Source organism: Mytilus californianus, unplaced genomic scaffold (assembly GCF_021869535.1).
Source record: "Mytilus californianus isolate M0D057914Y unplaced genomic scaffold, xbMytCali1.0.p SCAF_12, whole genome shotgun sequence".
NCBI lineage: Eukaryota > Metazoa > Mollusca > Bivalvia > Mytilida > Mytilidae > Mytilus > Mytilus californianus.
In genome coordinates, this window is record NW_026262604.1 from 10281603 (window position 1) to 10299344 (window position 17742).

At 33.3% G+C, this 17742-nt stretch overlaps 1 protein-coding gene and 1 long non-coding RNA gene across 2 annotated transcripts in view; both read right to left on the reverse strand.

Annotated features, from left to right (window-relative positions):
• Window positions 1–10012: 10012 nt before the first annotated feature.
• LOC127721348 (uncharacterized) lies at window positions 10013–11317 on the reverse strand. The gene is made up of 2 exons (XR_007991168.1): window positions 10991–11317; window positions 10013–10132 (listed from the first exon to the last, which is right to left on the reverse strand). It is a non-coding gene; the product is annotated as an uncharacterized LOC127721348 (long non-coding RNA).
• Window positions 11318–13491: 2174 nt separating this feature from the next.
• LOC127721340 (lithostathine-2-like) overlaps window positions 13492–17742 on the reverse strand; it is a 128502-nt gene continuing 124251 nt past the window's right edge. The window contains exon 5 of the mRNA XM_052228095.1: window positions 13492–13782. Within this exon, the coding sequence (XP_052084055.1) occupies window positions 13561–13782 (222 nt within the window). The 3' untranslated portion in view covers window positions 13492–13560. The remainder of the gene's footprint in view (window positions 13783–17742) is intronic.

A 17742-nucleotide genomic window follows, 5' to 3' on the forward strand; every position in this document is an offset into this window, starting at 1 on the left:
CGGTATACTAATGTTGCCTTTATTCACCTTAATATTATAATACGGAGAGTCTGTCTGCAGACCCGTATCTATTTAAAGTATGCCACGCTCCATATTGTACATAAAAAAGAAACTTTTTTTTCCGCTACAGAAGGTTCATTAATTTTCCCCTCTCCACCAATCACTCCCCGTTTTCTGTAGTATTAAAAGATTATAACCCCCTTATTAACCTGAAAAACACTGAAAAACTGTTTCGTACAAACAAATGTACTTTTACATCGACATGAAACTCATTGGAAATATAGTTTATGTAGTCCTTCGTACTTCAGCGTTACCGCCATTGCACTTATATTAAACTATCAACAAAATAGCGTCGCAATGCCACCATCGTACTTCAGAGTGATCAGAAACGCACTTCAGCGCCAAATCGTCGCGGTTCAGAGTCCTACATATGCATTTTCATTTGGCTGAAAGAATTCATAGCGGCGTCATATATCACAGTGATACATACTAACATGAAAGTGACCGTGGGGTATTTATAGACCAGCTTAGTCCACAAACTTTGACACATGCTTACACGGAAGTGACAAAAGCTCATGGTGTGTCGTTTAGTTGTGTCACATTGACGTGGGGGGTATTTATAGATCAGATAAGCCAACACACTTTGACACATGCTTACACGAAAGTTACAAAAGCTCATGTTGAATCGTTTAGTTGCTAGCACATTGACGTGGGGGTATTTATAGAACAGATAAGCCAACACTCTATGACGCATGATTACGCGGAAGTGACAAAAGCTCATGTTGAATCGTTTAGGTGCTAGCACATTGACGTGGGGGTATTTATAGAACAGATAAGCAAACACATTATGAAACATGCTTACACGGAAGTGACAAAAAGTCAAGTTGTGTCGTTTAGTTGCTGTCACATTGACGTCGTGGTATTTATAGACCAGCTCAGCCCACACACTATGAAACTTGCTTACACGGACGTGACAAGTTTTGTTGTGTCGTTTAGTTGCTGTTTCATTAACGTAGGGTCTATAAAGAACAGCTCATCGTCCTTCCTTTTGCCTACATCATCCTGCTCTGTTGCTCTGTAATTTTTGCATCACAGCCTTGAGACGTGAGCAGGAATCATCAGCGACGTCATAGTGACTGAGAAGTTATGCCCAACGAGGAGACATTATCAAGCTTGCTTTTGTCAAGCGTACTACTAAGGGCGGGGCAAAAGACCAGTAATAGAACGATAAACAGATAATTGGATTTTATACATACAAATATAGAACGAACAGCTTTATAGCCCAAACACAATGACACATGCTAACATAGAAGTGACAAAAGTTCATGTTGTGTTGTTTAGTTTCTGTCTCATTGGCGTGTGTTATTTATTAAACGAACAGCTTTATAGCCCACACACAATGATACATGCTAACATGGCAGTGACAAAAGTTCATGTTGTGTCGTTTAGTTTCTGTCTAATTGATGTAAGGTATTAATAGAACAAACAGCTTTATAGCCCACACACAATGACACATGCTTACATGGAAGTGACAAAATTTCATGTTGTGTCGTTTAGTTGCTGTCTAATTGATGTGGGGTATTTATAAAACAGCTCAGCTCAGCCCACACACAATAACACATGCTTACATGGAAGTGACAAAAGTTCATGTTGTGTCCTTTAAATGCTGTCTCATAAAATGGGGCATTTATAAAACATCTCAGATCAGCCCACACACAATAATACATACTTACATGGAAGTGACAAAAGATTATGTTGTGTCGTTTAGTTGCTGTCTGATTGATGTGGGGTATTTATAAAACAGCTCAGATCAGCCCACACACAATAACACATACTTACATTGAAGTGACAAAAGTTCATGTTGTGTCATTTAGTTGCTGTCTCATTGATGTAGGGTATTTAAAGAACAGCTCAGCTCAGCTCACACTCAATGACACATGCTTACATGGAAGTGACAAAAGTTCGTGAAACTAAAGGTCGTCCAGTCGCCAAAGGCGACCATTTTCCGATTTGGGTCACCAAAGTTGATGAAATAGGAACAGTTACTGGGCCAAAGAAATTCAATTTGGGCGATTTTCTGCAGTTCGTATTTTCGATAATTTCCATTCGGTAAAAACATCTTTTTACTGTTTCCTTCGTAAGACCTTACATTATACCATTTTTCTAAAGTGTACCTGATACCAGTGTCATCAAATGATCGTGACCAATAAGATACACGTTTCTTTTCGTGATAATAATAGAAACCAATAAAAGGCCTTCCTGCTCGTGACGTCTCATGCTGTTTTCGTTACTTTTCTAAACCATACACTTACAACTATGACCGCGGCTTCTTGAAGGTTTTTAAGAGCGTACATCAGAACATTTTTCGCTAATAAATTCTGTTACTCAATGACTATTGCCCTTAGTTAATGTTTCATCCATTTATTGTATTAAACACGTAAAATTACCTTCAAAATCGCATGTCAAACATTGTTAGTTTTTGTAAAAAATTCTTCGTCCGCCATTGACACATTTATTCTATTCAAGGATCGGAGGCGGATCAACTATGACAGAAATCCGTATTCTTACGAAGTCTCATTTGTCATTTCAAGATGGCCTTTCATTAAATACCATGTGCAGTGCAAAAAAAAGCAACTAAACATGCTTTAAACAAACGATTCCGAAATTAACCAATGTGCCTGCACATGTCAAGGTAATTGTTCTGTTCTGTTCTTTTCAGGTAAAATCCTCATTTTTGAATCAGAGCCATCCTAGATAATGATTTCACTTAACTTATATTTACAGAAATGTTTTTACAAAATGTGAAAAAGTTATAATTAAGGATGATTTTGAGGCAGATGGTTTATGATGTCATGATTGGGAAGAAAGTCTATGAATTTTTTGAAATAAAAATTAATAAGAGATTGTTGTTTTTTGTTTAGGCCATCAAATTTTGAGCCTCTGAAAAAAGTTGTGGCCAATATACTTTCAATTAGACCACCAGGGTCAAAAAATGTGTTTTGAGCACTCGTTTTGTTGCTGTCTCATTGATGTGGAGTATTTATAGAACAGCTCAGCTCAGCTCACACTCAATGACACATACTTACATGGAAGTGACAAAAGTTAGTGAAACTAAAAGTCTTCCAGTCGCCAAAGGCGACCATTTTCCGATTTGGATCACCAAAGTTGATGAAATAGGAACAGTTACTGGGCCAAAGAAATTCAATTTGGGCGATTTTCTGCAGTTCGTATTTTCGGTAATTTTCATTCGGTAAAAACATCTTTTTACTGTTTCCTTCGTAAGACCTTAAATTATACCATTTTGCTAAAGAAGTGTACCTGATACCAGTGTCATCAGATGATCGTGACAAATAAGATACACGTTTCTTTTCGTTATAATAATAGAAACCAATAAGAGGCCTTCCTGCTCGTGACGTCTCATGCTGTTTTCGTTACTTCTCTAGACCTTACACTTACAACTATGACCGCGGCTTCTTGAAGGTTTTTAAGAGCGTACATCAGAACATTTTTCAGCTAATAAATTCTGTTACTCAATGACTATTGCCTTTAGTTAATGTTTCATCCATTTAGAGTATTAAACACGTAAAATTACCTTCAAAATCGCTTGTCAAACATTGTTAGTTTTTGTAAAAATTTCTTCGTCCACCATTGACACATTTATACTATTCACGGATCGGAGGTGGATCAACTATGACAGAAATCTGTATTCTTACGAAATCTCAGTTGTCATTTCAAGATGGCCTTTCATTAAATACCATGTGCAGGGCAAAAAAAAAGCAACTAAACATGCATTCAACAAACGATTCCGAAATTAACCAATGTGCCTGCACATGTCAAGGTCATTGTTCTGTTCAGGTAAAATCCTCCTATTTGAATCAGAGCCATCCTACCTAGCATAATGTTTTCATTTAACTTATATTTACAAATATGTTTTTACAAAATATGAAAAAGTTATAAATAAGGCTGGTTTTGAGGAAGATGGTTTATGATTGGGAAGAAAATTAATAAGAGATTGTTGTATTTTGTTTGGGCCATCAAATTTTATGCCTCTGAAAAAAGTGGGGCCCAAATATTTTCAATTGGACCACCAGGGTCAAAACATGAGTTTCGAGCACTCGTCTTGTTGCTCTCCTATTGATGTGGGGTATTTATAGAACAGCTTAGCTCGCCCACACACAATGACACATGCTTACATGCAGGTGACAAAAATTCATGTTGTGTCGTTTACTTGCTGTCTCATTTGCGTGTGATATTTATAGAACGAATAGCTTTATAGCCCACACACAAAGACATATGCTAACGTGGAAGTGACAAAATTTCATGTTGTGTCGTTTACTTGCTGTCTCATTTGCGTATGGTATCAATAGAACGAACAGCTTTATAGCCCACACACAATGACACATGCTAACAAGGAAGTGACAAAAGTTCATGTTGTGTCGTTTAGTTGCTGTCTCATTAGCCTGTGGTATTTTTAGAACGAACAGCTCTAAAGCCCACACACAATGACACATGCTAACATGGAAGTGACAAAAGTTCATGTTGTGTCGTTTAGTTGCTGTCTCATTGGCGTGTGGTATTTGTACAATTTGCAGCTTTATAGCCCACACACAATGACACATGCTTACATGGGAGTGACAATAGTTCATGTTGTGTCGTTTAGTTGCTGTCTCATTGGCCTGTGGTATTTATAGAACGAACAGCTGTATAGCCCACACACAATGACACATGCTAGCATGAAAGTGACAAAAGTCCATGTTTTGTCGTTAAGTTGCTGTCTCATTTGCGTGTGGTATTTATAGAACAAACAGTTTTATAGCGCACATACAATGACACATGCTAACATGGAAGTGACAAAAGTTCATGTTGTGTCGTTTAGTTGTTGTCTCATTGGCGTGTGGTATTTATAAAACGAACAACTTTATAGCAAACACACAATGACACATGTTAACATGGAAGTGACAAAGGTTCATGTTGTGTCGTTTAGTTGCTGTCTCATTTGCCTGTGGTATTTATAGAACGAACAGCTTTATAGCCCACACACAATGACACATGCTAACATGGAAGCGACAAAAGTTCATGTTACATGTCATTTAGTTGCTGTCTCATTGGCCTGTGGTATTTTTAGAACGAACAACTTTAAAGCCCACACACAATGACACATGCTAACATAGAAGTGAAAAAAAAACATGTTGTGTCGTTTATTTGCTGTCTCATCGGCGTGTAATATTTATAGAACGAACAGCTTTATAGCCTACACACAATGACACATGCTAACATGGAAGTGACAAAAGTTCATGTTGTGTCGTTTAGTTGCTGTCTCATTGGCCTGTGGTATTTATAGAACGAACAGCTTTATAGCCCACACACAATGACACATGCTAACATGGAAGTGACAAAAGTTTATGTTGTGTCATTTAGTTGCTGTCTCATTGGCGTGTGGTATTTTTAAAACGAACAGCTTTTAACCCACATACAATGATATACCAGTATGTTAACACATCAGTTCTCTGCAGGTTGATTGTTTGATTGATTGGTGTTTAACGCAACTTTCAACACTATTATGCTATTTCGTGGCGGTCAGTTTTTATTGGTGGAGGAAGCCGTAATGCCCGGAGAGAACCACCGACCTTTGGTAGGAAAACTAACAATCGTAATCAATTAAGATTGGAGTCGAATGCACCTGGCCCGTACGGGATTCGAACTCACAACCTGTGTTGACAGGCTAGTGATACAGTAGTTTTCTACTTAGACCACTCGTAGGTACGGAAAGTGATTTTTTTAAAATCAACTGATCTAAGAAAAGTTTACCTCATTTTAAAGGCATTGTGAAGACATTTTCAAAACAGTTTCACTTTTATCAATACACATAATAACAACGAGGAAATAGCATTACTATTCTAGAAAAACTGTTTCCTCTCTTTAAAAAATAATAAAATATATTTTTTTAATCATTTGGGTTATAGTTTTGTTTGTATTGCTTCTTTTTTGCTTCTTGTAAGTCAATTTCAGTCCTCCGTGTTAAGTTTTTAGGTCAAAAAAGAAGCATACAGCATGAAAATGTCAACCACTCTCATGAAATTCTATCGTCCAAAGTCACATTACATGACGATACCTTTATATTTTGTACCAAATTCCTTTCTTCAGAACATCAGTTGGTATATTGAAAATGTAAAGTAAAACTTTATAAACATTTGAATGTAAAGAAACAAAATAAAAATATGAATATTACTCTTTATATACAAATGTATATGTGTGTGTATGTGTACCATGAGAGACGAGAAAAGTTTTGAAATATGTCATCTGTCTTTGTATACGTCATGATAGTTTTAGAATGTTCCTTTTCATTAACATTCTATTTAATGAAATATTCTTATTCTTATATAGCATGTATAGTGAATGCTTATAAATAAAAATAAACAACAACCTTCCAACAATTATACTACAGGTCTAAAATACCTGTTACCACTGAAAAAACAATGACAATAAATATAACATTATTTTTTTTTGAGAAATTTAAAAAAAAAATAATTATGTCAGAACACTGTAAATACTTGTATGTATAAAAGTAAAGTAAATTCATATCTGTATATCAGTTACAATATTTATACAGTGAAATCTGTAAACCAATCTCATTCAGGACTGAAGTTCAAAATGCATTGAGTCTGAGATGAAGGGACTTCAGAACATGGTTTCTGGTTTATTCAGGGTTTGGTTTAGACAAGATTCACTGTATCAAGCACTAGTTGTTAGTATGACTTGCAGCTTCCCAGATATAATATAATTATTATTTCAGGATATATATTAAATTGCATGGTGTTCGCTAGTGTTTTTATTTTCTCGACATGAAATTACTTCAATACTGATCAATATAGAATGTGGTGCGCTCCAAGGTAAAACTTGATTAGTTCATGTATTCCTATACATGATCATGCTGAAATCATAATAAAAAATTGCACTTCCGGTGCAACTACATGCAAAACGAATCTTGAACAGAACATGGTCTGAGACCTACCATCTCCGGTATTATCTCAAGTTTTTTGGTTCGATAATCCTCTAACAGTCTGTGTGCGTAGATAGCGCTGTAGTGTTCGTTACGTCCCCTTATTTAATTATACCATTGTATTTAGAACATATATGTGGGGAAAATTTCAAAAACTCAGTTAATGTGATCACACACAAACACACACACGCACAAAAATATGTATACAAAAAATAATATCTTTAGAGTTTACTGTTAAATACAATCTAGGGTCATATTAATATTATTTTGGAAAGTGGCAGTCAGGGAAAAGGGGGAGGGGAATCTTCTTGTATCAATATGGGATGGAAGACAGGGGAGAATTGATTACAAGGGAATGAATTGCCATGTTGCTTTTTTTTCTAAAACCTTAACTGTGAATAGCAGACGAAGTAAACTGCCGCTACTGCATGAATTCCTATGTATGTTCTTAGTTGAACATGTTGAAAATACATATATTGATTGTTGTTAAACCACATTATTCAGTATCCTTACTATCTCGTGTGCAAGGGCAAGTGGTTAAACTATCTTTAAATTGCAATAAACTGGCTGTATAATGCAAAAAAAACCTATCAATGATTGCCAATCAAAACTAAACCAAAAGTTGTCCATGCAAGGAAATTAACTCTGTATACACAAAAAGGAGGGTTATTTATAAAAATTAATTTTGATATGAACACAGCTATCTAGATTTATTTATTGGACCTAATTATTTAATTGATATATTAAACTTAATAAAAAAGTACATATTATGGCTGTATAACGTTCCCTTGTATTTTTTTGAAACGAATGTAACTTTTACCCCTTGTTTGTACCTCAAATATTTCATCATTTTCCCAAAAATTATAATATACAGAATCATGAATATTCATATAATATCTATTAAAAGCAAATCAGAACCTTCTGAGACTTAACAAGTTAATAGAAGGCCGTAATCGGAGGTCACCCAAAGATTTTATTTTTACACACATCTGGGAACAATTATGTAGGGTAATTTGGAGTTATCTCCCATTGGTTTGCCATACCTACCACTCGACCACCGAGGCCCCTCTGCGGATTGAGATGTTTTTGACATCTGCAAATACGATAACATAAAAACGGACATACATTATTAGTAATGTATTGTATTGAATATCTAACGCAAAAATTTTATAAACTAACCCAGCAAACACAAAAACATCTTTAAAATGTTTTTAAAATGTTGTGTCTAATGTCATGAAAATATCACAAAAAAACGTGAGAAAAACATTAAATGTATGGTAGAATATATATCGCTAAAACGTTTTCTAATATATTTTCTAAATATTTGCATAATATAATTAAAATGTTGTAAAGAAATATCATGATAATGTGAAAAACAAATGGTGTATAAAACATTTTGATAATCTTTTAAAAAAATATTTTCTAGACATATTTTCTGAACGTTTGTAAAACATCTTGAACATCAAATATTATTACACCTTACATATATTTCAAACAATTCTATTGGGTAAAACGTTATCACGTGACATGGAATAATTCAGTTAATTTTCATTCAATAGCAAGGAAGAACGAATAACCCTAAAAATTTACACCAGCGTTGAATAACCCTATTATTCACCGGCGAATAACCTTTTTAGTTTGTTGATTTGTACCCGTGAAAATGACGTCACAGACGTAAATAAACAAAATGGCAACGTTCAAGTTACAGGAAGCCCATTGATCGAGAGAAGAGGAAATAAGGCTTTTGACGTGCATCTTGTGCCGATGATATCTCTAATAACGGTCCTTTTCAGGGCCATCAATATTTTACAAAAAGAATCTACCTTTGTTGTACAGACGAGAATTCTAAGACACAAATTACATGTATTTTTGAACGTCAACTTATGTTTGTTACTGACTCAAGTAAAGGTAAGTGCTATTATAATTATTCAAAATGCCCTTCCACTGTTAGTTCGGTATAATAAAACAATTGTGGCCCCTTAGAAGCGATGAATATCCAAAATTGTCAACCCTTAAAAGTTATTTCACTTCGGGCTGCGCCCTCAGTGAAATAACCATCTCGTGTTGACAATTTTGGATATTCACCTTTTCAACGGGCCATAATTGTATAATGTTATAAAAAGGTTTTTTGGATGTTTTCTTGCAAGTGAGACTGTGCCTAAAAAATGTTTTCAAAATGTTTTAAGAAGATGTTTTTGGTTGATATCTAGATCATATCAATATAAAAATTTCTGTACTTTTGATTGAGTTTCCTGCTTTTTTAAATAACAAATCATTAGTGAAATTAATTTATACACAGTGATTAATTCTATATACAAACAAGAATAAATCAGTTGTTTTTCTAAGCATATGAAATTCACAATTCAAAGTCTCTAAAAACAAGAAGTATCTACAAATTTTGACACATCCAAAATGGCAGACACAACTCACCATGGTCAAGCCACTTACCAAATATGAAGTCATTCTGTTCATCAGCATTACTAATTAAAGTAATGAAAAATTTGAGAACATTCAACATTTTGAAATACAATGTATATGCAAACAGGAAACAGGTGCCAGATACAAAAATGTTCACACATCACAGTTCATCACTATCAAGCAGCTCATTAAATATGAACTCATCTTTATCAGCAGTTTTGGGAAAAACAGTGATGAAAATATTTGTTGGACAAAATCCGACAAGTATAGGTGGACAGACGACAAACAGTGCAAGAAAGCCCACATTCCAACCACAATAGTATAATAATTAGTTTTTCACTCTCAACTTTTATTACCTATCTTATACACATCATGCATATGTCAACCCGAACATGCATGACATATATGCCATTGGACATTATGCAAACATTATACACATTTTCAAGTTCAAGTTACATTGACTAAAACTTGTCCCAAATTCAGATTTTTCAATACAACTTCTCTTTCTAAACTAAAACGCTACACTTCTAATAGGGTTACATCTTAAGTCAATAATCATTGATAATTGGCTGAAGAGATGAGAACAAAACACCATTTTACATCAACTATTTGATTTATTTAAGAATACATTGAAAAAGTCAATCAATTGTCTTATTCAAAATCACTTGGAATGTCTTGTAGTGTCTTATATCTTTTTCTTGCTGTGCCATGCTTCTGAAAAAAAAAATTAATCTTACATTCATATATAAACTTCTTGCACATTCCTTTATTATAGAACGATTCATGTTGCCTGAAGAATATACATCCCCTCCACTTTAAAGTTTTGAAACAAATAACGATGATAATCTGTCGGAAGAGGACGATAAATGGCTGACCGTGTTAAGAGAGAGCAATATGCCACGCTGAACTTCATTTAGTTATTAAAAAAAAACACATAAAAAACTTTAGACTAGATATGAGTCCAGTCAAGAGTCTTATTTCATTATACTCGTTGATTGTTGTCTATCATATTTTTTTTTCTTTTATTGTTTTGTATAAATCAGGCTGTTGTTTTTCTTGTTTTTTTTTAGTTTTCATTAAATGCATTGTATCATGTAGGGGCCTTTAAAAAGCCCTGCTACATAATGTCATTAAACATCTTATTGTCCTTTTTAAGTGTTAAACTCTGTAGGGTGACATAGTTTTATAACTTGTCATTTGCATCTAAGGGCATATGATACAGCCCTAGAAGTATACTATAGGCACATAATAACTTATTGAAGTGTTAAGCATTGTTTTCGCAATGATGATAATAATATAACTTAACTTCCGAGAAACACACAGATGTTGTTTATATGTATTTGAAATACTTCAAAGGAAAGCAAATATGTTGTTTATGAAAGCACACTGTTGGACTAAAAGATTGATTTAAATAAACAACTTGTTTCTATTTTGTCACAAAAAAAATAATTTATTCAAATATCCAGATATCTTTTCTGTATTGTATGCCCTTAATCTTGAATGTAATGCATTGTTTATGCTAAATATTTGAATAAAATATGGAATAACAGTAATTCTGTTTGAAAATCTTACTTCAAAAAAAAATCCTCCTGAAAGGTTGTAGACATTCCAAATAACCTGCGCCACTTCCAAATTGTAAACCTGCATTTTGAACTTGTCCTTTGTGGCTTTTCTTTTAGCTCCTCTTAAAAAATAAAAGATACATTGTATGTACATTGTGTGTATGAAGCAATAAATATAATTTTAAGCAACAGTTTATATTATCTTGCTTGTACTGAAGTCTTACATAGTCTTTGTAATGTTCATTAAGCTGTTAAGGGAAATTTAATTTACTGTTTTGCAAATACATACATACACTGATTTTACTAGAAAAAATATTTCCATTTTCAAATGGTGCTTATATTAGTGTTATTGTAACTTGTTTGTGTGGCTCCGAAACAAGGTATTGAGTCATGCTTATTGCAATAGTTGCTGTTGGTTAAAGTCTGTCAAATTTCTTTTTCATAATGTGTATTTAATGTAGGCAGTTAGTTGTTTTGTTTCAATTGTGTTGAGAAAAATTTAACATTTGTTTGTCAAGGCTTCAAAGTGGACTATATGGCATTGGTTTTCTCAGTTTTGAAAGCCGTACAGTGACCTATAATTTCTTTTATCCAAGTCATTTAAATTCTGGTGGATAGCTGTCTCATACACCTTATTGCTATTTAAGTATTTGGAAATCTGTCCCGCTTGAACTTTTTACGTCAGCATACGTCATACAATAATACACCTTATAGCTATTCCCGCTTGACCCGAGAATCTATCCTGCTTGAACTGTTGACGTCAAACAACAATCACTTTTCCATTGTGGCATCAGATATTTTTTATGATGACGTCAAAATTTTAAGGAAACTTGTGACAGTTGTGTGATGTCCAGTAATGGCGGACAAATAGCGATAAGGTGTATTACTTTCAATTGTGGTGTCAAATATTTTCTAATATGACGTCAACATTTTACGGGAACTTTTGTGATGTCCATGGCCAGTAATGGCGGACAAATAGCGATAAGGTGTATTGGCAATCAAACACACAAGCCACATATCCTTATATTTTTTTTAAATCAATGAACAAATTCATAATTGGTGTACGTAGATGCTTGAACATTGGCGGATTTAGGGACCCCGACACTCTTATGGAGCTACTTATAAGATAAATGTATAGACTATTTACAAGTATCACTCCAAACGTTTGCTTTCCTTGGGCAGGGGCCGCCCTTTTTTCAAAACCTTGATCTGCACCTCCAGAAACAGATGTAATTTGGTTCTGATTGTGATTGAACACACACAATGAATGCACAAGTTTCATCTTAACAGATTAATCATTCTTACCAAGTAAGTATATATCGCGTATCAAACAATTTTCTTGGCTCTCTTTGTTGATATCCTGTCTTTGTTTCGAAATTCAAATTTCAAAATCATTTCCGGTGATAAAACAAAAGTCGATTCCGGAAAAGGTCGGTTTTCCGTGAGGCATATAAACGATACGAAAATTGAACTTATTACAGTTACAGTTTTCATTTCTTAATTTCTAAAATATACACGAACGAAATGAATAAACATTAAAGAAAGGTGATTGTTTATTAATACATTATTACTTAATTAAATGTTGACTCTTTTGAATTTTAATATAAGAAGGAATAAAATCTGACTTCAAGGATCTTCAAGATATCAATTAAGGATTTCAACCATAGTATCTTGCTTGTCATGATATTGATGAAATGTAGTACTATATATTATCCCAAAAAACGAGTTAATTCCACACAACGTTGTTTGTGAGGTTTTGAATAAAGTTTAAATAAAATGTTATTTTTATATCCGTAAATGTTGAATAAAATATCAGTAAGACTATTAAGTAATGTGTATGTCAGAATATTTTATAGAAAAAATTTAGCTAATATTTTTCAGATGTTTTATGTAAAACATTTTAATTTTACGTTATAAAACATTTTATGCAAATAGCAAAACTATATTTTCTGTAAAACATTTTTTTGCAGAATGTTTTTTTTTTGGATATTTGGAAAATATTTACTTTAAATGTTGTTAAAATATAAAATACCAATTGAAGAAAATATTATTTTTTTATATTATGAAATATCTAAGGGATATTTTAGAACAATGTTTGAGAACATGAATAAAAGATATTAGCAAATAATATTTTGTTAATGTTGTAAAAACATTTTACTTAAATGTTAGAAATAAAACATTTCAAGAACAATAAAATAAACATTTTTTTTTTATGTTTAAATGATATCTTATTGAAATATTTTGTGAGAGACGTCCATCTGACATTTAAAAAATGTTTTTAAAATGTTGTGGGTTTGCTGGGAATGATTTAAAAAATATTAGTTTACTTTTAATATTAATTACAAGTTACATACCGAAGTTGCCTTTAAATCTCTATTATATATTTACAAGTTTGAACTGAAATGTAAAGTCATTTTCGATGCAAGGTTTTCATAATTTTGAAATTAATAAAGGATGCACACATCATCTGATTACCATATACTGTACATCTGCTTTAAGAATATAAAGAAATATAATAATATCTTTTTATTTCAACCAAAATTACATTGTATTCTAATAACATAGTTTGAATCCCTAGGCCTATACTGATTCCTTGCAGACATATTTGTATCTCGATTCACAACGTTCGTCGTACATCTTTTTATCGAGTTTATTGACTGCTATGCATTCTCCTGAAATTTCGCCGTTAGGTTGTCTGTAGGCCCAATTAGGAGCAAGAAAAGGTAACTTAAACGGATTAACGCCCCAAGTCCATTCGTAGTTTACTTTATATCCACCTGTCCAGAAATACTGGGCTGGCATCTGTAATTAAAGAAAAGTATGTATCATCAAGAAAGCTGGAAGAAGTTAATCAGCTTGGAGGTTATATAGTTATACATTAATTGTAATTTTACAGATTTATCCATTTAACCTTCCAAAAGAGTTCCAGTCAGATTTTGAACCCTTGGCCCCTGGATTAGTAAGCTACTCTAGCAGCTTAGCTAAATGAGTACTCAACCAGCGCAACTTATGAAGGGCGCCTATATATATACTAGGTAAAAGAGTGGCGAAAGATACCAAAGGGACATTCAAACTCATAAGTTAAAAATAAACGGACAACGCCATGGCTAAAAAAGAAAAAAGACAAACAGACAAACAACATTACACAAAACATAATTTGGCACCCTTAAGGCTACCTCAAGTTCAACTAAGTTTTGTGGCTTCGATTTATGAACGTTTAAAATTCTATAACCGTCTGAAGTGTGAAAATTTGACAGTTTTCAACGTCATTTCAGAAATAAAGAAACAAAGAAACAAGAGGGAACTAATTTCAGTAGATATAAACAAGTAACCAAAGTTTCAAGAAAACTGCTCAAAGCATTTTTTAGTTATTTTTCGAAAACAGGAAAATTCCCCCTTTTTATGAATAAAGTCCCAATACTCCAAAACTCGGAAACAGAAAATCTAAAATTTATCACAATCGAAAGGGGGCTTACGTCAATAGATATAAACAATTCGCCAAAGTTTCATGAAAATTGGTGAAAGTGTTTTTGAGTTATTGACGGACGGGCGGACAGACAGATGGACAATGGTATACCATAATACCCTAATATGTCCCAAAAACGGGCGTAAAAAAACGAAGAACGACCAAAAGACAAACAACAGTATACAAAACACAACATAACAAACTAAAGACTGAGCAACACGAACTTCGCCAATAACAGGGGGTGATCTCAGATGCTCCCGAAGAGTAAGCATATCTAACAGTGGGTTTTTAGTTGGGTGCCAGTTTTTCAACAGGTGAGCAAAATAACTTGGTTGAAACTATAGCAAATTTCTGATTAAAATAGTTGTGTTTGCATCATCAAAAAATGAAAACGCTTCACCATAAAAGATATTTAAGGAATGACTGTAATAATTTTTTCTGTCTATGAAGAAATAACATCAAAAATGTGGTGCACACTGAAAAACACGCATAGCGGATTATTTAAAAGTGTGCACCATATTTTTTTTTAGGTTAGTACTTATTTAATTCTAAATTCCATTTTTAAGGAGTAAATCATGAAATAACGTTGATGACTTCACGGTCACATGACAAAATTATGTCTATGAGCTGATAGACAAACAAAAATGTCAGCCAATCAGAAGACGTGTTACATCCAAGATTAAATTATAACAAAATAAACCCGACTTTATTTTTGCTTCTATTGGTATCAAGTTGACAACAACCCAACCAAAACCTACCTTACAATATTTTTGTTTATCTCTATTTAGAAAAAATAAGTCTTATATATGAAATATATTGCAAAAAATTGTTTAAAGTAACGAATGCTTATTGCATAATTGATAAAACTATATTATTACAAACGATAGTATAATGTCATAATCCAGGGGGTCTTTTCAGAAAAATTGATTGCAAGTTCTACAGTCTGAAATAATTTAATTTTGGATGTTGCACGTCTTCTGATTGGCTGAAAGTATTTGTCTATCAGCTCATAGACATTATTTTGTCATGGGACCGTGACGTCAACGTTTTCATATGATTTACTCATTAAAAAAATGTAATTTAGAATAAAATTTTAAGGAAATATGGTTCACACTTTTAAAAAACATGCAACGCGGGTTATTCAGTGTGTACCACATTTTTGATGTTATTTCTTCATAGACAGAAAAAATATTACAGTCATTCCTTAAATGTTCATGACTTGAGAGTAATTTTTCTCGTAAGATGCTTTGTTAAATTGATCGCAGGTTGTTTAATCTTGTAGTAAACTCCGGTATAAAAAAAAATCTCATCCAGAAAATGATATTGTAACGGAGTAATCCAAATAGTTTCGAAAATTATAATGTACACCCAAAGTGCTCCTCGAACAAGTGTTATTTTCTACATTTAATTACGTATATGTTAAAAGTAAATTTCCTCTACTGCTTATATTATATAAAACAGTAATATATACAAATAAAAATATTTTTGCTTAAAATTAATTTTGAATATGGATAAAATAAGAGAACTAACATGTATCCAAAGTGAAACTTATGGCAAGCCGTTTTACTATTTATTCTAACTTCAAGATATCTAATAAACTTTATAATCATAAACGATATAGCCAAATACCTCCATATTTTGATAATACAGAACCACCTAGTATTTCGTATTCCTTTAAAAAAAAAAGCAGAAGTTTGATTTTTAATTATACGTCAGTTACATCAGACGTCAATATAGAAAATAATGCTCCTTCCACTCGAGACTGTGAAACATCTAGTTTTAGATATGTTCCCTATGGTCATGTCATTACAGGAGACATCAACATCGTCGAAGGACCTAAATATCGTCATCCATCTATTATAGATTGGAAATAGTGTCGTCAGGTCATTAAAAACGCTCTGTCTGCCTCATGTAGAAATTGGTGTAAACGTGATAAATCTGATAAAAATCTCTAGACAGTTATTTGAATAAAATAATGAATACTGTTGATATTCGTATATCTCATTTTGATAACAATTCTATTTTAATAATAGGGTCCATGATATACCCATTTCTAGAATAAAAATAAACTCCAAGTACTCGCAGCGGTTTGACATGTGTTCGTACCGGCAGACAAAGCAGCCAATAATGTAGTAGTAGTGTGACGCATATACTATACGGAAGTTCTCCAAAACGGAATTATCAATTCTTCTACATTCAGGTCCGTATGGTCCGCAGAGAGTCAAATTGTAAACAAGCATATCACTGACACTACCCAGTTTCAAGACTCTTCCGAACATTTGAATGTCCCGACTATGTACTGGTTACCTAATCTAACAACGGTATATTGCTGGGTCTTCCAAGTGCTCCACGAAACCTCTTTCTAAATTATTAACATCTATTTAATCAGCAATCAAAGCCGGGCTTTGAAACTGTTGAAATTGTGAAACTGCCTATTCTAGAAGTGGCGTGAATGAGATGTGGATACTAAAAAATTCCAAAGATCTTTTAGAGTACATACAATCTAAGACTCTCTCATCTTGCAATAGTATTAAAACATTTGACTTTTCTACACTTTACACAAGTATTCCGCATTCCAAACTAAAAGACAAATTGAAAGAGTTGGTATTACTTTGTTTCATTAAAAAGAATGGCGAACGTAGATACAAGTATCTCTGATTCAAACAAAAAATTATCTGAAACTGACATTATCAAGATGCTTGATTTCTTGATTGACAGCATATTTGATTACGTTTGGAGGACGTGTTTTTTAACAGACTGTCGGAATTCCAATGGAAACCAATAGTGCCCCTCTTCTTGCCGACTTGTTTCTTTATTATTATGAGACTGACTTCATACAGGAACTTCTTAGGAAGAAAGATAAGAAGTTAGCAATGTCCTTTAACTCTACGTTCCGCTATATAGATGGTGTTCTCTCACTAAATAATACAAAATTTGGTGACTATGTTGAACGAATCTATCCCATCGAACTAGAGATAAAGAATACTACAGATACAGTTAAGTATGCCTCATATCTTGACTTACATCTAGAAATTGACAATGAGGGTCGGTTGAAAACAAAACATTACGACAAAAGAGATGATTTCAGCTTTCTCATTGTGAACTTTCCATTTCTATGTAGCAACATTTCAGCAGCGCCTGCATACGGAGTATATATCTCCCAATTGATACGATATTCCCGGGCTTGTGTTTCCTATCATGATTTCCTTGATAGATGATTGCTGCTCACAAGGAAGCTATTAAACCAAGAGTTCCAAATGGTGAAGTTGAAATCATCCCTTCGTAAATTTTACGGA